This window comes from Furipterus horrens, unplaced genomic scaffold, assembly GCF_987537825.1.
Source record: "Furipterus horrens unplaced genomic scaffold, mFurHor1.1.pri manual_scaffold_1, whole genome shotgun sequence".
NCBI classification, from domain to species: Eukaryota; Metazoa; Chordata; class Mammalia; order Chiroptera; family Furipteridae; genus Furipterus; species Furipterus horrens.
Genome location: NW_028327171.1, coordinates 158,068,290 through 158,088,908, shown reverse-complemented (window position 1 = coordinate 158,088,908; position 20,619 = coordinate 158,068,290). Strand labels below are relative to the sequence as shown.

At 36.0% G+C, this 20,619-nt stretch overlaps 1 protein-coding gene across 1 annotated transcript in view; it reads left to right on the top strand.

Moving 5' to 3' along the window:
• The window catches only part of FAP (fibroblast activation protein alpha), a 49,757-nt gene extending 29,469 nt beyond the window's left edge, over positions 1-20,288 (top strand). The window contains exons 13-21 of the mRNA XM_090287626.1: positions 2,406-2,504; positions 2,848-2,917; positions 3,655-3,849; positions 8,329-8,383; positions 16,204-16,303; positions 17,345-17,409; positions 17,882-17,954; positions 18,217-18,290; positions 19,906-20,288. Of these exons, the coding sequence (XP_090143752.1) occupies positions 2,406-2,504; positions 2,848-2,917; positions 3,655-3,849; positions 8,329-8,383; positions 16,204-16,303; positions 17,345-17,409; positions 17,882-17,954; positions 18,217-18,290; positions 19,906-20,007 (833 nt within the window). The 3' untranslated portion in view covers positions 20,008-20,288. The remainder of the gene's footprint in view (positions 1-2,405; positions 2,505-2,847; positions 2,918-3,654; positions 3,850-8,328; positions 8,384-16,203; positions 16,304-17,344; positions 17,410-17,881; positions 17,955-18,216; positions 18,291-19,905) is intronic.
• Positions 20,289-20,619: the final 331 nt, after the last annotated feature.

Genomic DNA, 20,619 nt, shown 5'->3' with positions numbered 1-20,619 from the left:
AAATCTAATGCATGATCCTTCATGCCTACCATTTAACTTCATCATAATAAAACGTCTACAAATATACAGAGAAGACATACTACACGTCAGGACTAGGTACTAAGGATGCTGGGTGCTGAGTATATAATGAGTGAAACAAGGTAAAAGGTGTAGCCTGGACTGTGGCCCTTCTTTGCCAGATTATAGGCTTTTAATGCAAAGCCACACAGAGAAACCCAATTGCCACCCCTCCTCTCCTCACAGCCCTATGAAATTCCATTTTGCTCCGGGGGGGTGAAAAATTACCCACTTATCACTTATAAAAATGCAACCCTAGACTGCAGAAACATTAGCAAACTTTTCAATTAAATTTGGCATCTCAATAAATTATGAATCAGAAAAGTTCATAAACTAGGAACAGAATGGAGAAGAAATCAAAGTTTAAAGCAACCTGGAAACATCTGTTTATTGTCTCCAACTAACAGTACCTATTGGAAAAATTATAACAATAGTAATAAATGAATATATAATGCAGCCACATTGTGTGCTTGCTTCACACAGGATTTGTTATCCGTGAAAGCTTGGCATATAAAACCCAGACAAGGAGAATGAAGAGCAGGCTTCATTGTACTCAAAATTGTGTCTATGCCTTTTACCTATTGATTGGATGGCTTTTAAGTTTTAAGATGACAAAAGTATTGCTTTCCTCATAGATTAGCCAAAGTTAAAACATTTATGTATCTTATATAGCTTATGAGTGGGGACCCCCCAAAAAACCCAGAATTATCTTGTAAAGCCTTGTAATACAGGATTTCCCCGCTAGATGAGTGTTCTAGGAACCCATCTGTATCAGTGTACCAGCTGGGGCTGTTGTTAGAGGCTGTGTTTGGCTTCAGTGAATTTTTTTTGAAAGAGTCTTTCAATGCATTTGCCTATTTCATGACGGGTGATTTATGAGTGCACCTGCCCACGCCCCACTGAGTGTTCAGCAGTTTTTGACCAAAAACAGCATGACCCCCATGTCCCACCCCTACCCCCTATTCACCCAATCTCACCCCAAGCGACTCTTTTGTTTACGTGGATGAAAAAAAGTACTCAAAGGGAAATGTTTTGCTGATGTGGAAGAGGTGAAACAGAAAACAGCAGGAGCCCTAAAAGGCATCAAAATCGATGAGTTCAAAAACTGTTTTGAGCAGTGGAAAAAACATCTCAATAGGTGCATTGCATCAAATGGAGACTGAAGGTCACTGAAGTTTAAACATCCAAGAATAAATACACAATTTTTAATAAATAAATTCAGAATTATTTTGGATCCTCCCTTGAATACCAAAAACATCTATAATTGTTCTAAGATTAAATATAACATGTTGGAGTAAAATGCCATGAATACAGGAAAACTGAGAGTTCTAACGGAAGTGGTTTGGCAAACATAGTGTAGTTCTAAGTCCTCTCCAGTTCCCCATCTTCAAGGATTATTTTTTTTAAAAGGTAAAAAAATAAGTCCACATAATATCTTTTATAGGAACTTCTATATTTCAGAAATCATTCAGATCCTGTTTTAAAAAATAAAGCTACAAATTCTATATATTATATGAAAGTCTAACTTTACTCTAGAAGATCCCTGGTGTCAATCCCAGTTCAAAATAAAAGCTTACAAAATGCCCTCTGTTGCTGGAAACTCAATCTACAGCATCAGAAGATGAATGGATTTCTTCAATTTTAAAGATTAAAGTGTGAAACATAACTAAGATCAAATATAAACAGCTGTTTTTTAGAGCATCTTTTAAGATGAAAGACAAAAAGAGATCATAGTGTGTATATAGTTGTTTTACTAAGATATATAACTATAATGAGAGAATTTGAAGAAATAGGATGCACAGTAATTCAATACAAAGAAAAGGAAGAATATCTCATCTTAATCAAGTACAGAAGGAAAGGTTTAATAAAGAAATAGATATTTTAAAAATACGGAAATGTATTTGAATTTACACAGTAAAAATTTTAAAACAACTTTTGTAACTACTTAAATAATTATTTTTAATTTGAGGTTTCAGAAATATAGATTTTACTCATACTACATATTTTTTTTAGTGAATGGTAAAATAAATTTCACTTATTCAGGTCATAACTTCACATTAAAAAAGAAAAGTTGGAGATGGGAAAATATGGTTTAATAAACATTCCTGGTTCTGTGACTGTGCTCAAAGTGTGTTTTGATCCTGGAAGAATCAGTTTGGGAGATAATGATTGTTGTCCTTCATAAATTCACACCTGCTTTAAAGGCTGGATTAAAAATAAACTCCTTAAGCAATCCTTGTGTAGGTTAAGTTTCATCCATATTAACCCCTAAGGAACTTTTAGAAAGGAATTTTCTTATGAAAATGCTACTCATAAAAAATGAACATTTTATTTATTTACTTTTTAAGAAATTAAAATCCTGGAAGAAAACAAGGAATTGGAAAATGCTTTGAAAAATATCCAGCTGCCTAAAGAAGAAATAAATAAATTTGAAATCAATGAAATTAGTAAGATCTTTTAAAAACTTCTCATTTATGGATATGAAGTTGAACAGTTATCTTGTATTTTTTAAAAAATGATAAGATAAATTTTATAGTCTGAATCTTACAATATTGCCATATCTAATTGTAATTTTAGAATGTGTATTTCTACAAAAACAATAATTCAAGATTTCTAGTAATTCAAATATTAGACAAAAATATGTAAAAAATCAATTTAAAATGTGTTTGATTCTTAACAGTTTACTAGTGATAAATTAATTTTATGTTATTAATGTTATTAAAGAAAATAAATAAATAATGCTATGAGTGTAGTGGAATAAAGATTTTTCTCCTTTTTTTTTTCCCTAAGCTTTATGGTACAAGATGATGCTTCCTCCTCAATTTGACAGATCAAAGAAGTATCCCTTGCTAATTCAAGTGTATGTAATATATTTTTTTTGGTGTAAAAAGTATGTACTGAAAATATGTTGGATTAAATACACATTTATGAGATAGAATGAACCACTCTTCTTAGGAACATTTCCTATTGATGCTGTTTTTATATATTCACCCACTAATAAGGGTAAATAAAATATGGCTATTTAAATAGATTGAGGAAGTTTTGAGATTTTAAATGGACTTGCTTGCATTTGCTGTGTTGAATTTCTTTTGTATGGCAAATTGCCGAATGTGTCAGAATACCTTTGAGATAAATTGCAGCCAAAAAAAATATTGTAAACCATCTTAGCATTTTATGTAATTGAGTTTGAAATGAAATAAGGGAATGGAATACATTTAGTGGAATCACACCCAAAATCAGTGCTGACCTACACACAATTTGCTTAAAACACCATGCATTTTTTTAGTATATCTTATGTCTGCTTTTAGCAAGTGGCAGGTGGCAGAAATGACGAAAAACCCACACATATTCCTTGAAATGCCAACCCTAGATGTATCCGTTTTGGGGAAGAGGCAAGGCTGTGTCCCAAAACAACTTCCTTGTAGCGAACCTCTGGGAAAAGCCTGGTCCTGTCTTGATTTTGAGCCAGTTCTAATGCCACTATTATTGAAATTTTATCATACACATGTACTAGGAAATATGAAAGGCAGTTCTCGGCCATGATGGGAAGTCGAGTTTTACCAAAGAATCAGAGATTCTATCTTTTCTTTTCTTTAGGTATGGTGGTCCCTGCAGTCAGAGTGTACGGTCTGTATTTGCTATTAGTTGGATATCTTATCTCGCAAGTAAGGAAGGGATAGTCATTGCCTTGGTGGATGGTCGAGGAACAGCTTTCCAAGGTGACAAACACCTGTATGCAGTGTATCGAAAGCTGGGTGTTTATGAAGTTGAGGACCAGATCACAGCTGTCAGGTGAGCACCTGTCATTCAAACAGAAATTGACATGCAACAAAAGAAGTTATGGACTTAATTCTTTTTGTCTATTTTTATACTTTCTATTTTCCAACTTCATCTGAAGCTATCACTAATTTTAAAGGAGTATTTTTGCCCAATATGAGAAAAAATTATTCATGGAAGAGAGCTTATAAATATGTAGAAAAATGATTTATAGTGATAAGAGACAAATACTCTCTTTCAATGTTTGTCTTTTTTATAGCCTTTCATTTATTAACATGGCTCCCAATTAGCAGAAAATTTGTTTAACTCTAGGGGTTGTCTGTAGAAAACCACACAGCTGAATTTGCTCAAGCATTGTGGATTCTAGCTCCTAAGTTTAGGAATAGGTCAAGATTTCATCAGCACTGTATACTTATAGATGTTAAGAATTATTTGTAACCAAACTAGCTGTGAAGCTCAGTTGTGTTAGCATGGAAGTGTTTCCTAATTTTCATTTGATGAAAGTTTATTTTACATTGTAGAAATTATATTATGAAAATATTTAGAGAAAAAACAGGTTCAGAATCTGAGTTTTACTTCCCAACTACATTCTCAACCACAATTTATGGCTTAATCATCTTTTCCTAAAAAATTTTTTAAAAGTTATAGTTGCCAATATTGTTGCTTATTTGAAAACACTGTTCAGGACTTTTTTCTGGATATTTCTCTATAGTTGTTGGTTTTCTGTTATTATGGTATAAGTGGATGAAGTTAGAGAATAGCAGCTCATAAATGTAAAATCTAACAGGCTGATTGCACTCTTACTCATGTATGTATATGCATGACAACCGAAGGTCACTCTTTCACACCAAATAGCAATTTAGAAAATTCATTAGTACATTTCTTTTATCATCTTAATGTTATTAATAGTTATTGAATTTATTCAGTGTATACAACACAGATTGTATTTAACATCTAGGAGCCAGGCCCAGACAACACTTTTCTGTGTTCTGTCTGTAATCAAAGCAGAAAAGTTTAGACTCACAAGTAGTTATTTTTAAATAGAAAAGTAATCATAACCCATATGTTTTCATTTTTTTCTTCCATTCTGTGAACAGTAATACACATAAAAATGGATTAAAAACAGACTATTTGAGTAAAACTTTACAAATCAATAAGTAGATTATCAAATAACATTACACAATTTGTAGGCATCATTCATGCCTAACTTGTAGGACATTTCATCTTTTTTACTAATCTGTATTTTTGACCTTTCCACTATTAACTCTGGGAGAGTCTTCTGCCTGACTGAGAGAAGTGGAAGAGACAGTTCAAAAAAGAACTCCCCAGGGAGATTAATTTCTCATATAAAGACTGTGGTGTGCCTTAACAGGAATATTAACACAATTTTCAGCATTACAGAGTTAATACTCTAAAGAATTTTTTGGCACAACAGGTAAGTCTATTTGTATTTAAACCATGCAATAAACACCGGAGACATGTAAATCCTGGGACTACATCAAAAGACAGAGATGTAAATTGTGCCTCATTTATAATTCAGTTAGATATTTTCCAAAATTAATAGAGTTAAAAAGTGGTTTGTTTTGTCATTGGTTAAAGAACAATCTCACAAGCATCATCATTTTATCACCACTACCTAGCAATAACAACAAAAGATGGCATTATATTTTTGCCCATTTATTTGCCACCAAAAGTACAGCATTCAAATTTAAGAATAGCTTAAAAAAAAAAAAAGATAGCTTCTTAATCTGTTCCTTGGATAGAATGAAAATTTAAACCTGAAGCCCATTCTACAAACCTTAACAAAAATTGTTTCTGATATTCAACATATATCACAGAAAGCCACAAATTCTTCTGATTTTAACAATAACTTAAATGTATTCAGCATTTAGAATTAAAGATGGACCAGAGACGTTAATTGACTACCTTTATTTTCAATGTGCCATTTTTAGGATGGAACCTAAAAAAGGTCTCCTGCTATAGATCAGGCATATGTTCACTCATGTACTCAGCCTTTCAACAAGATCGAATACTAATGCATGCTTTTGCAATACACTTTGTATAAAATTGTGCAGTTTACGATCTCTATTTTTGATGTACTTACAATCTTTGTAAAGTGGAAACTGCCCACACTCTAAAGGGGCAGCACTGCTTTTGAATAAAACTTTCCGTAAACATCCTAGTGAACAAGGGGCAGTGGAGCCGCCCACGCAAGGGACGTATGCAGCAGTGGAGATGCCAGTTGGGGCTGGCCTTGGCTTTGCAAAAGTGAAAGGAAAGGCTTGAAACCCAATGCTTTGAGAAAACACAAGCTAAAAGGGATAGATTTATAATGATAATCCTGGAAATAACTCAACCACATGTCTCCCCCAAAAGTGTTTTAAGAATCCGACACCAAATGTCTGACCTGGGGAACTGGGATTGCAATCTTCCTGTGGTAGCCCTTAAGTTACATCTCTGCCCCCCCCAAAATGAAATTTGTCCCTGTGAATCTCTTATAAAATTCAGTCTGGATAAATTTTTTACATACTAAAATAAAATCATGTATACGTGTCTGGAAACAACAGTAAATACTAGTTGGGGTCAATAAATTGATTCAAACAAAGGAAAACATGAAAAAAATGAAAAAGAAACCATTATATGATAAATATATATCATACTGTTATACACGTTACCAAAAAGGACATTTCCAAAATAGAATAACAACTAGAATTGCAAGTTGACCTTTGGTCTAGGGCCATTTTTATGAGAGAAAAGTTGTAAAGTTCAGTCCAGCATCCTAAATTAGAAAAACATGCTTTTTCATTTGTTACTAACATTTTGTTGATTTAACTACATTATCAGCAGTATTTCTGATAAACCTCCTGGAAGCTCTTGAAAATTTGGAGGTAAATTTTATAGAGCCTTGTTAGTCTCAATGTGCCCAGATTATCTAGGTAACCTTTAACCTACTCCTGCCACATTAAGTGTTAATGTTTCATGTCGATGTTAACTATTGCACTATCATTTCCTATAAATGTCATCATTTCAGAATAAACCTAGGAAGGGAGCTGTTAAGAATTTCCTGTTCCCATGTATGACTTGTTATTTGCTTTTACCCTAGACGCAAGCAATATGATTGCTAGCTTCTGGGAGATCATAAAAGTCACATTTGGTTTTATGGCCCAGAACTGTCTTAAAGCATTAGTGTCGGGTTTACTTTTTTAACGAAGGAAGTGAACCTTTCCTTCTTTCATTTGGCTTTCGAAGTTTGTGGAAGAATTGCCAAAATTAACTGCCCATTTTCTCTGCTTTACTATGAATGGATCCACACAGGTAGCAACTTTCAATTTGCTAATGCATTTCTTCCCTGTTCACTCTTCAATGTCCCTCAAAATCAGTGTTGGGTAAGCTGTGACTGATGGGGCTTCTTCCATCTGTTTGTCCCGGGCATTTGCCCAACTCTGCATTGGAGAAGCACATGTCGAATCAATGCAATGATCAAAATGGTCACTGTAAAGAAATGCAGTATTTCAACTAATGAAAATCACTCCATCCGGCTTTAAGAGAAGAAGCAGAAAGCATTAACATAGCTAAAGAGAACAAAACAATTGTGTTTTTCTGGGGCCATGTGTGTTATTTTGACTCTTTCCCTCCTTCCCCTGAGTGTTGCATCCTGGCCTCTACAATGGCTTATACAGTTGTTTTCTCCTCCCACTGCTTCTGTTTCTCTGAGAGTTTCTTGAATTTTTATTAGACCATTCCCAGAATAAATCACAATTGCTCTCAAGCACTATTCCTCAAGGGAGCATGAAATAAATTGGCTTAAAACAGTTTTTTTGTAGCAATTTTGCAAAGTTACATTTTGAGCACTTCCCATGACTTTTAAAGGTTGCCCTTCAGCATGCCCCTTGTTCCAAAGGAGAGATTTATTTTCAAAACATTTTTCAAATGGAGGCTCTCCTTTGATGGAGCTCCATTGAATCATGTTCATATCCTAAAATATACATATCATTGTTCATACTGTGGTAAAGTGAGGGTGCCCAACTCCGTGATGCGGAAGAGATAGATGTTTTTCCATGGATGGATGTGATCAAAGATGAGATGGTGCTTAATATCTAAGTAAACAAGGTAATGAGAAATTAATAAAATTTAAAATAGCAACAACAGAAAATTCTTCTTCTAAAGCAAGGGATTGAAAAATATGGTCCTAGTCATGGTGCTATTACTTCTTGTGTTACTGTGAGCCACCCACACAATTAGGAAACAAGAACTTTCAGCCCTGAAAAGTACCACTTGATAGATGTACAGCAGGGTCCAGAGGATCTTTTTATCCTTTTCAGAAACATGATAATATTATTTTAATTATTTGTAAATGCAGCCTGATTATGCGTGTGTTTAAACAAAGAAAATGTAGCATTTCTATTAAATTTTTGGATTAAATATGCTTGTGTAATGAAGTAAATGTCATGTGTACACACTTAAAATTCTAAAAATTTGTTTCTTTTACTTTAGAAAATTCATAGAAATGGGTTTCATTGATGAAAAAAGAATAGCCATATGGGGCTGGGTGAGTTGTTTTATAAGTTTTATGCCTGTTATTCAGTTCAGCAATCATCATTTTCTAAATTGTTCGCTTATAAGGTTTCTCATGAAATGTTAATGTTGCTACATAATTTAATCTGTCAATGAAAACAGTTGATTTTAATAATCTGGGCTTCAAAGTGATGGCTATAAGTATTTGTTTCCTTTTCTCAATCATTTAGTTTCTTCTTTATCTGGCAAATTAACTCATAATTGACATTTTTACTTAATATTTTAGTATTAGATTATAGTATACTGAACCAAACCATATTCATCAGAGGTTTAATTCCCTTTGTTATTTTAATGTTAATATATATTTTTTATTTTATATTTCATCATTTTATTTTATGAAAAGCTAAGCTAAAGTTTGAAATTTCAGAAATTTTAAGAATATAAATTCCCTAGTGTCTCTCCTATGTCAGTTGTATCTTGTTTGATTTGGGGGCAGAGGGATAATCAATATTTTTTTTAACCAGGCCTAGTGTTAATTTGTGCTAATTAGATAGAGGGGTTTTATTTAGTTTCCTAGTTATAGGTCATGAAGAACAGTACAGGTCTTTAAAATACACGTTAAAAGGAAGTAGCAACAGTCATCAGTCATGGACAATGAAGTCACTGAAAAGTTTAGAGAAATATTGGAAAGGATTTAGATTTGCCCCCTATAAATTATGATAATTACCCTTCAAGAAAGATTTCCTGCTTCACTTTTTGGTCTGAATTTGTACATTTGCAAGTCAATTTGCAGCCATTTGTGCTGGGTTGTTTTTCTTGGCTGTTTTCTGTGAGCGGCCTGCACAAGATGGAAGGCATGAAACCCAATACTGAAGGGAATCTGCAGAATTTGGCTCAAGTCTCAGCTCAGTGACCAGGTGAAGAGCTATTACGAATTTGTAGAAAGTTGTTACTTCAGGTCATTTGTTCTTTCTTAAAACTATCAAATGTTAAGTTTCTAAACAGACTGGTAGGATTTAAAGGGTGGAAATAAATATTTTGTAGTGAACTATTTCAGATAAGACCTTTCCTACCATCCATTTTCATGAAGTTTCCTAAAGTAAATCCTTGAAAGATTCAAATTTCAAGCTGAACACTTACATATAATCATTAACATTTCTCTTAGAATTTTATTTTGGTTTTATTGTAGGCTTTGAAATACCCATAAAGTAGAACTTTTCATTTCATTTCTGGAAAACTCTATGTATTAGTTTGGTAGAGAACTATCTATGTGGGATGATTTAAGGAACCCACTCATCACCCAAGAATACCTCCTCCTCAGTCTGAAATTCTTCAATAAGATGTTCTCACCATGTCTGTACTAATGCTTCTGGAGGAGATAGTATACTAGGCCCACTTTATGACTTCCTTTCCAGCATGGCAGTGGTGGTGGGGTGAGCCCTGAGAGCATGTGTGGGAGAAGAAATGAGTGAACTGCTAACAGAAACAACACTTGAGGAGCCCTCTAATCAGCAGGAGGACTTGGGAGGTCCTGAAGGAAAAAGACCTTAATACTATACTGTTTTTATCAGTTCTTTGAGTTTAAGACCCATATATATTGATTAATCCATCCATATTATCATTGACTCATTTATTCTTTCTTCCATGGGCAAAAATTTTAGTGGCTTTCAACTAGGTCTCCTATTAGGTTCTTTAGTGGATGAAAAGATGAGCAAGTTGTCTCTCGGGACCTCTATTAGAGAAAATAGACAGCAAAAAAGAATTGCTCAGGAAATGTTCCAAGTGTTAAAAGAGATATAACTTGGGAAAAGAGTGGTTAATTCTGGCTGTGAGAGCTAAGGGGAGATTAAAAAATGAGGTAGCATCTGAGATTGATGACTGGAAATGAGGTAAGGGGCATTCCAGGCAGAGTGGAGACAACATTGCCTAGGTCTTAAGATTAACAAAGAGTATGGTGAATGGGGGGACCCTGAGTTAGTCAGAATGTCTGAAATTTCAGGAATATGAGACGTATAATGAAGGTGTAGGTAAGTCAGGGTAGGTAGGTAGGTAGCCAGATAACAGGAGTCTTTTTAGACCACATAAAGGAGAATGAGCTTTATCCACAGCTCTGTGATATGTTTCTCTCCTCATTTTTCTATGTTCTGCGGTCACTATACACCATTCATTCTTTAAGTGTTTTTGTTTCTCTGGGTCTGATCTTCACTCTCATTGTTCACTTTCTTGGGGAACCCCACATGATTTCAAAGATAATGAGACTGCCACTAGCCTGCATCTCCCTTCTGAGCTCCACCTTTCCAATACTTACTGATCACCTCTTCCCAATGTCTTACAGGGGCCTCAAGCTTAACTTGCCCAAGCTAAACTTATCATAGCCTACTTTAAAACAAGTCCTCATCTTTATTAAGGACCTCACCACACACCTAGTCACACAAGTTATTAAGTTCAGAGCTATTTTCACCTTTACCTGCTCCCTGGCTCCAAACATTCTGTTGGTTAGTAAATTCTGTCAATTCTATCTTCAAACATTGAAATTTCTTCTTGCTGATATTTCCATAGTTCAAGTTTCTTCATATGTTATTTAGATCAGAGCTTCTCAAATTTGGGCTTTTGTGAACGCCACCTGGAGAACTTGTTAAAACAGTTTCCAGGGACCAACTACCCAAGATTGTGAGTCAGTACTCCAGGTAGAACACTAGAATTTGCATTTTTAAGAAGATCCCAGGTAAGGCTGATTCTTTGGTCCATGGGCCATAGATTGTATGGTACCAGTTTAACTATTCCAGTTGCCTCCCAACTAGCCGTGGTGCTTTGGCCTCACAAGCTCCAATATTTCTGATGAAGTTACTGTTACAAAACACAATTCTAACCAAGTTGCTTTCCTGCTTAAATATTTTGTAGGGCTACACATTGACATCAGTCTAGTGCCCAAACATATTTCCTTGCATGCAAGGGCCTTGGCACACTGGCTGCAACCTAGTTATCTAGTCTCATCTTTCTCCATTCTCCCCATACCTGTTGAATAACTTGACTTATGTCTGTGCTTTCTGTTCCAGTGATTTTGTAAATCCTATTGCCTACACCTGTGATGTCCATTCTCTTTTTCCATTTCCCACCTATTTCTCACTCCACAATGGAAATTGTTACTTGCTCTTTAAGACCCAGCTCAGATATGACTTTTTTGTGCTCAAATAGCTCTTTATACTGCTCTTATAGAATTACAATGTTTAATCTTCTCTGTCTGTTGGTTTTTCCCACAGAATGTCAGCTCATCAAAGGAATGGACTTTGCCTTTTTTTTTAGCTTAGTTTCTCAAATGTTTAGCACAATACTTGGCCATATCATACAACTATGCTGTTGTTGAACCTGAATTTAACCCTATAAGCTAATGTTACCCCCAAATGCATTGTATTATTGCCAAGACATATTTCAAGAAAAGATTCTCTGGTCTAATAATTTCATAATCAAAAATTCTATGTAATAGTGTATATAGGCTCTGTGAAGGAGTATTAAAGAATCCTGTTATATTTTGTTTAATACCGTATTACCAAAAAGTATTTGATTCCGGGATACCTCTTTGAGAAATGCGCTAGAACTCAGTAGGAAGTGGGATTGGCCTTAGAAAGATACTCTTGACTGCAAAGTAAAAGATGATCTGAGGCGTGGGGATAGAGTGAGTCAAGGAATAAGGAGGCAAGTAATAGTGGCAAAAATACCAAGGGCCTGAATTTAGGCAATGAAGTAGGTGCTGGGAAGAGGTCATAGCTCTGAGTGTTCTTTTATAGTATATAAGCAGGGACCAATAGGAAATTGGAGAGGGCAAAAAGAAGACATTGATAATGACCATGTGGGTTATTTATCTGTTATTGTATTCCATGTTTGGGAAGGAAATCTCTGACTCCATGAAGTGTTAGGCATATTAGTGGTCTAAGAAATACACTATAGCTAACCACACAACATTTTTTTAACTTAATTGGTCAATAAGCTGCAAATCCTACATTTTCCTGCATTACCCAGATTAAGAAGAGGAGAAGAGGAATTTTTATCTTGTCCTTTCATTTTTTTCTGGTTTGCACAAACCAAAGTCCCATCGCCCTGTGTTTAGCTGCTTATTAGATATTCACTATACCTCCAGTACAATGCCTAAGAAGTGTCTGTTGTGATAGTGGTTTTAACTGGGTCTTTTTGTTCCTTGAAGGACGTTTGGCAGTGTATGGAAAGATTTTTGGTTGTTACAATTGGGGTGGTATTACTGGCATCTATTGAAGAGAGTCCAGAGAGGCTGTTAAATATCCCACAATACACAGGACAGACACCACAAAAAAAGAACTCTCCAGCCCAAAGTGTCAGCAGCACTGAGGCTGTAAAACCCTAGTTTATGCGAAGAAAAATTGAAGCAATTTTTTTGTGACAATTGAAGAGAAGCAGGGGTTTTGCCTAAATTATTAGAATAACAACCACATTTATAGGCTTTGCTTTGTTAATATAGGCCTAGCCAGGTGGTGTTGAATAAGCATTAGTTCATGATTTAATCTTAGTTCCTTTCTCTTCCAGTGACTAATTATAAGCAATTTGAATAGCTATGTGTGATCAACAATGTAAAAGTAGGACAAATGCACCTCTAATGAGACTGTATTAGAGTCTAAACTTAAAGGTCCCCAAAGCATTTGCTCTAGTGCATCGATATAGATGAAATAGAATGGGTTATAGAGTCAGGTGTCCTGGGATTGAGTCTCACCTCTGCTGCTTACTGTCTGTGTAACTACTCTAAGTTTACTCTGAGCCTCAGTTTTCCTATCATGAAATTTAAAGGTAATTTCCTCACCAACTCACCGTGAGGGCTAGATGAGTTAATAGAAAAGTCATATATTAAACAAATAATCATTTTATTAACTGTGTTTCAGGTCATATTCCCAGTGCTGGTGATACATTCATTAACAATATAGAAAAATATTTCTACATTTTTGGACTTGGGAATGGTTAGGAGAGAGACAATAAGCAAGATAAATAAGTAAAATGTTTAAGATGCTAAGCGCTATGGAGAAAAATAAACCAAGGGCATGGTGTGCAGGGTGGGTAGGTTTTTAGATTAGAAGGACAGGTGAGCCTTTTCTTTTCTCTACTTTTCTTTTTTTTTCTTTCTTTCTTCTTCTTCTTATTATGATTTTGAGTTCAGATTTGAAATGGAGAGGAATTAGGTCATGTTGATTTCTAGGGCAAGAGCTTTCTGGGCAGAGGGTGATATCATTTGCCAAAGACCTGGAGCCAGATCATGCTTAGAGAGTTCAAAGAACATCAGGATGGCCAGAGAGCAAGGGGGAGAGTGAGGTGGGAGAAGGGAAATAGATTGTGTAGACCACAGAGACCTTTGTGATAACCGTGGCCATACAAACATTAGCTCATTATTATTGCCTGTAGGTAAAATGTTCCAATGTGCTTTATAGCTCACATAAAAATATTCCATAAACCCCTCAAAATTCTGTGCCCTTCTAAAAATGTTTTTAAAGATATCCTTCATTTAAGCAAAATGGCAAGGCGTCTAAGTGCAAAGGACAAAATTCTAGAATTCTCATGGCCAATCTGCTCCGTGGGTTCTTTTCTGGCGGCAGCCGCCCACTCTGCCTTGGAGCCCCACCCAAGGGAGAGCAGAGAAAAGTTAACTCGGGTGCTTTTTTTCCTCTTCATTCCTACAATAGGAATAGTTTTGCTAGGCTGCCTGAGAATTTAAACTACACTTTCTTTTGTTGTGCTGCTGCTGGTATAGTTTTGTATTCATCGTGAAAACATGAAAATTTTATTTAGATACAGTACTATTATCTAATCACTGAGTAGATACAGATTAAGAACTTCTAAGATTTTGAACAGAAATATTCAAAACTTCTTTACTCTTCGCAAATGCTTTCAATTTTCAATCTCAATCCATGTTATTTTCTGTTCTGGGCATAGGAGAGGAGAAGCAGGACCTAGTATTGTTATCTGCAGTGAACACACTTTTCCTATAAAACCACAAGCATGGATTTTTCTAAATGACTCAGGCTTTCTCTATTCTTGTTTGAACCTAAAATTAAGAAGAAAGGAAAGATCTTTTGTTTTACTAATAGATGCTGTTAATCTACTCATCGAAACAAATTATTTTGGTATTATAGGTGAACGTTTGAACCTGAGGGCAAATTTTCACTTACCAAACAAGATTTTTAAAAAATTCAAAGCAAAAAAAAGAAAAAAATAGCATCCTTTAACATATTTTTTCTGATTTTTTTTTATTAAATTTATTGGACGACATTGGTTAATAAGATTATATAAGTTTCAAGTGTACGATTCTATAAAATCATTTTGAAGCCCAAATGTTCTTCTGTTTCTAAAATATTTTGTTCCTCTATTAAAACATGATTTAGTTTTTGTCCATATATATAAAAAGAGCCTATGGTACAATCAGAACTGCCTCTTTTATTCTGTGTTTTGGACTCAAGGGTCCTCAGTAAAACTCCCCAGAATTGGAAACATAAAGCTGGAAACTAGTTAGAGAATTCTTTCTTTAACTGTTGAATTCAGCAAAATTGTTTAGCTTATTTCCCCATTTCATTTATGTTATGGATTAAGATTAGACCTCTGCCACTGACCTGCAGACGTTGTCACGTTTATCTGTCTGTTTTTCTCTCTTGCTTTATAGAGCTCTCCCTCTCCCTCTTTCACCCTCTCTAAAGACTGACTTTCCTGTAGTAAAAGGTGATATGATATTTTCTGACCTGAGGAAAATGATTTCCAGAAATTTGTGGTAATAATATTTTGAAAACAAGGTACATCTTTAGTGGGAGAGTCATATTGTCCTCTTATGACTTGTAGGGATGTCCCAGCGTTGGGGCAAAAGTAAACAGTAAGACTCACTTCCTAATCTAGCACACACATTTGGGGGTGGGGTGGGGTGAGAGGTTCATGTCCCAGAACAGTGTTTGCTCTGTGTTTCCAGGAGAGGAGACTCTCTCAGCATGTGTATGTAAGTTAGGTGTGCCTTCCAGGGAGAGATGCAGGCTTATTGTGATGCTCTGGTTTTTTCTTCATTTTTTTTAGAAAAAGATTCCAATTTCCAAGTGACATGGGCAGACATCTCTTCCGTTTCTAGGGTCACATTTCTGAATTGCCTATCGATTACTGGAGGAAGAAAAGTGATGAAAGCTAAATCTGCTCTTGACTCTGAAATTTGTAGCCCCTGTGTATTTCTTCATATTCCTATTAAATTTGTGGGAGGGTATGTAGAATGTTTAAGAACACCAATGGCTTTTCTTTTTTTGAGCCGCCTGCCAGAAATCCTTAAAACAGAATATGTAACATGACATTATACAAAAACCCTGGCCATGTCTTAAACTATCTACAAGGTTCTTATGTCCTTCCCTTGCTGTTCTGTTATGAAAATAAGGAAATACACAGATACAAATTCTGCCTCACAGGACTTCTGCAAATTATGGGAAGTAGCTTGCATTTACATTCTGGAAATAATCTTTTTTGGTGCACTTCTTTCAAGTAAAATTCTGTTTTTTGCTGTAGCAAGGCCTTGGTTGGAAAAATATAGAAGAAAAAAAAGAGAAATTTTTACAGAGAAATTACAATTATATCCATGTCTTAAACTGTTCCTACCATGTTCTGATCAGCACACCAAGTATTTATAACTTTATAAGGATGGAATTACTGTTATGCCTGGTGGAGCTTGCTGCCAAGGGGGTAAGGTAGACATTTAACCTGCCCTATGCATGTTCCTCAGCTCCCATCAGCACTTACTGTGAGTAAAGTTGCTATAAAAATACAGGGGAGAGTTTATGAAAGTTAAGGTGGGACTAACTCATAATAATGTCTCAACAGTCCTACGGTGGTTATGTTTCATCACTGGCCCTTGCATCCGGAACTGGTCTTTTCAAATGTGGGATAGCGGTAGCTCCAGTCTCCAGCTGGGAATATTATGGTATGAAAACATTTCATAAATGTTGCTGCAAAAACGTTCAACACATAATTACTGTATATTTGAGGTTGCTAAGAAAACAAATCATGCAGTAAAATTCACCCCAGCACCACTAGGGGAAATACAATGTATAAACAAGGTTGTTTTTATGATTCATTATAATCATGTAACAATCAAAGACATTTTAGAGTGGGGAAGAACTTTTCCAAAATCCAATATATCTAATTCTCTCCAGAAACCTTGTTCCTTCTGGGGAAACAACCCTTTAAAATCAGAGCTAGGTGTGTTTCTGTGGGTTCACAGTAGCAGCAGAGCTGGACTTTAAGCACATCCTGTATAAAGTCAGATGAAGGCCAAGTAATTCACTTCCACACCACGACTTTGCAGCTTCCAGCTCCATTGCTCCAGAAATCACAGCTATAAATATCTGTTCAAGAAGTACACTTCCCCTGGTTGCCTGTATTTATTCTTAATAGCAATGGAGGATGATTATTTGGAATTAACTCTAATAATTGCATGAAAATTGCTTTCATCGTATCTTTTTCTCTGGGTTGGGGTGGAAATGAGACAATTCTGACTTGTAGGGAATCTTTATTCAGAAAAAAACGGCATATGTGTGTAGGGGGAGGATGATTTGGGAGACACGTTTGCATCCCAGATTAATGAAGACACTAAGAGAAGTAATACAAGTGGCTGCATTTGTGATTTCTTTCAAAATATAATGAAGTCATTCCATGGGGTTGTTCCTGTCTTTACATGCCCTCAACTGACCTGCCTTAGGTAGAAATGAAAAGCTAAAATTCAGCCCTTTCTAATGACGGACACTTCTGTTTGCATCACCTCCTCCTCCATGACTTCTCTAGCCCTAGGGAGGCTAATTGCAGAGCAGATCTTGGGTGGAGCAGCACAGTAGAGGGGAGCAAGGGTCTTCCTCAGCAGCTGCGCTCGGGAGAACCAAGGAGCAGTTATCAGAGCAGGGGGTCTTACTGGTTAATGAAATGATACATATCATAAGCGAACAACCGATTCTTATATATTTTGTAGCATCTATCTACACGGAGCGATTCATGGGTCTCCCAACAAAGGATGATAATCTTGAGCACTATAAAGTAAGAATTTTTTTGTTTTATTTGGGTCATTCATTTATTTCAAATGTGCAAAATAATTTTAAAGCTGCCATTCAGAGTTTACACTTTTGCTGGGTCCCCAAGCAAATAGGATGATCTTTTGTTAGCTGCAAAACACATCACTAGAAAGAAATTTACTCCTTTTGGATTTTATTCTTTCTTTCCCCTTCCTTCTCCCCGCCCCCAACCCCTACACAGCTTGAGCAGGCATCATTTATGCCTAAGGTCTCACTCGTATGTAACATATGACACATAAACTTTCAGTTTTTCAAACCAAGAATCAGATGGAAGTAATGCAAATGATGAAGAAAATGTGTTGCTCTGACTCTTAAATATTTATCAACCAAAGCAATACATAATTTCAGTATTGGTGCTAAGTCCATTGCACAATGATTTAGCTAGTTTTCTATTAGAACTTGCAGCAACTAAAATGTTAATTTTTCCTCTTTTCCAGAATTCAACTGTGATGGCAAGAGCAGAATATTTCAGAAATGTAGACTATCTTCTCATCCACGGAACAGCAGATGGTGAGGTTTAAGCAAGACTCTTACACATAAAAATACTGAGCCAGCATCACTTTGTTTAAGAAACATTAAGCCTCCTCCTATGCCTGTGCTCAGGGTCAGTACCTAAGAGTCAGGGACATTTCCATAAACGGGTGTGATTACGCACTGCTGACAATGTCAACGGCATGACTAGATAATTGTTGGTGCTCATTTCCAGGCAGTATATTGTCACTCTGTGCTTTCTGGTATTTAACAGCGCTTTAACTCTCTCTCTTTGTTGCAGATAATGTGCACTTTCAAAACTCAGCACAGATTGCTAAAGCTCTGGTTAATGCACAAGTGGATTTCCGGGCAATGGTACATCACTTCATTTTACTCATGTTCACGCCCTTAGACCCCTAAGGGAAAGGGAGGAAGTTTATTTTTTATTTCTTTTTCTTACTAAAACCTGACAAAGAGGCTGAAGGGTAGAGTAGGCATAACATTAGCAGATGTATCTTGATCTTTCATTAACTCTTTGAAAAAACACCAGGCAAGTCATGGCCCCTCTCATGATCCCAGTTGAACCATATATAAAATAAATACATCCATAAGATCAGATGATCTTCTAGCTCACATGCCCAATAGTTCTGCAATTCTATGTGTTGAGTCTCTGCAAAAACCTGGGAGTCCCAAAGTAGCTAGAAGATTCTGTTTATTCCATAAGAAGCAATCACAGAAAGTTATCAGAGACCCCGGAGGCTCTCTGAAGTCAGGCGGCTCCACTCGGAGTTAAACCATTTTTTCTTCAGTTGGTATGTCCTCAGCTCCTGGAACATGCTTGGCCCACCGCAGGAGCTCCCATTTTTACTAAGGGAATGAGTGAATGGGCCAGCTGTAAAATCCAGGTTGCACAAGGAATGGGAAACAGAAACAGAAGAAAATAAGGCAAAAGTCAAGGCAAGAGAAACAATCTCTAATACCTATCTTTTCACCTCTTCAGGAAGCTTAAATTCTTCCTCACTTGCTTATATTGAACAACAATCCAGAAAAGGAAACCCCCATCTTTTGAAATGTGGTTTTTTAAAATAATGTACAAAAAGTGAAGTGAGATTTTTTTCTGGTCTTTTTTTTTTTTTTTAAGATTTTATTTACTTTAGACAGAGAAGAGGGGAGGGGAAAAGAGAGGGAGAAAAACATTAATGTGCGGTTGCCTCTCATACTCCACCAATTGAGGACATGGTCTGCAACCCAAGCATCTGCCCTGACTGGGAATCGAACCAGCGACCCTTTGGTTCGCAGTCCAGCACTGAGCCACACCAGCCAGGGCTGGTCTTTTAAAAAAAAATTTATTGTGACCCTCCCCCAAGTAAATTCAGCTTATAAGTCTATAACTTTACATCATGACCATTAGCCAGTGAAAACTATAATCTTACCAGCATTCCTCCAACAGTAAAATTTAATCTATGATACCATATTTCTGTTAGTTTAATGATACTATTTTTAACTCCTATAAAGGATGTTATTGGTTATATGTGTTGTGGATTTTCTGCAACAGAAAGGAATTAGAGTCAGAAACTAAAAACCTTATGGAATGTTTGAGCTAGAAGGAACCTTAGGGAAAATCAAACCCAACCCCCTTACTTAACAAATGAGGAAACCAAGTTCCAGAGGAGCAAAGTAGCAGACCCAGCACATGAGCTCTGGAACCCCTGTCTGCATGCTGGTCTCCCAGGGCACTGGCTGTTGGGAAAACTTAGCCACCGAGATCTAGAAAGTAATTTAAAGTATATGAAACAGTAGTGAAGGTTAATAAGAGCTCTTTAAATCTTCCTATGCCAAATGTTTACATTTGTTTATTTGAGTGTTCTTTGGTAGAATTTCAACTGTAATATTAGAAAAGTTAATCAGGTGCTCAGAGCACCTGAAAGTCAGAGCTAAGTGCATGGTTTGACTGCAGAAATAAAGCAGGTTGCTTCCTTTTGTGTTTCAGTGGTACTCTGACCAGAACCATGGCATAACGGGCCTGTCCACGAAGCACTTATACACCCACATGACCCACTTCCTAAAGCAATGTTTTTCTCTGTCAGACTAAAAGCGATGTCGATACAAGCCCATTTCACATTCTGAACACTTCAGATAAATGCCTCAGACTGTTTGCTTGGTTTACTCTTTATGTTGTTAAATTTTGTTATAAACAAATGAATGGTGTTCGAATGGCTGGCAAAAAATTAGGAGGACTCAGAAGTTCATTGGAAATATTGTTTACACTTTTTGTTACTCTGTGAAAGAAGAGAAAATGGAGCCCTCCCTGCCTTTTCTTTTGGACACAGCATTTTATCATCGATTTGAAGGAAAAAATAAAGTCAGAAGTTAAAGTGCTATTACTTTGTCTGTGTTCATTGGTTTCAGATTCCAGTTGTTACACAAAAAGTAGTAGTTCTGCTAGACAAGGACATGAATAATATTAGGGTGGTTGGTCATGAAGGAGAATTTAGGAGCTGTTTGAGGTGCATTTTGTAGAAGTTTGTACTCCATGTTATCCCTATAAGAAATGTTTATTAAATTTCTCCCAGAAGATTTCTTCAACATTGCCAAAAGCATTTTGTAAGGACAAAGTCAGAATTTTGAATTAAGGCTCCTCTCAAGAAATGCTTCAAAATTGAAAATGTTCCTATTTTGTATCCCTTTATTGCATTAGTAATAG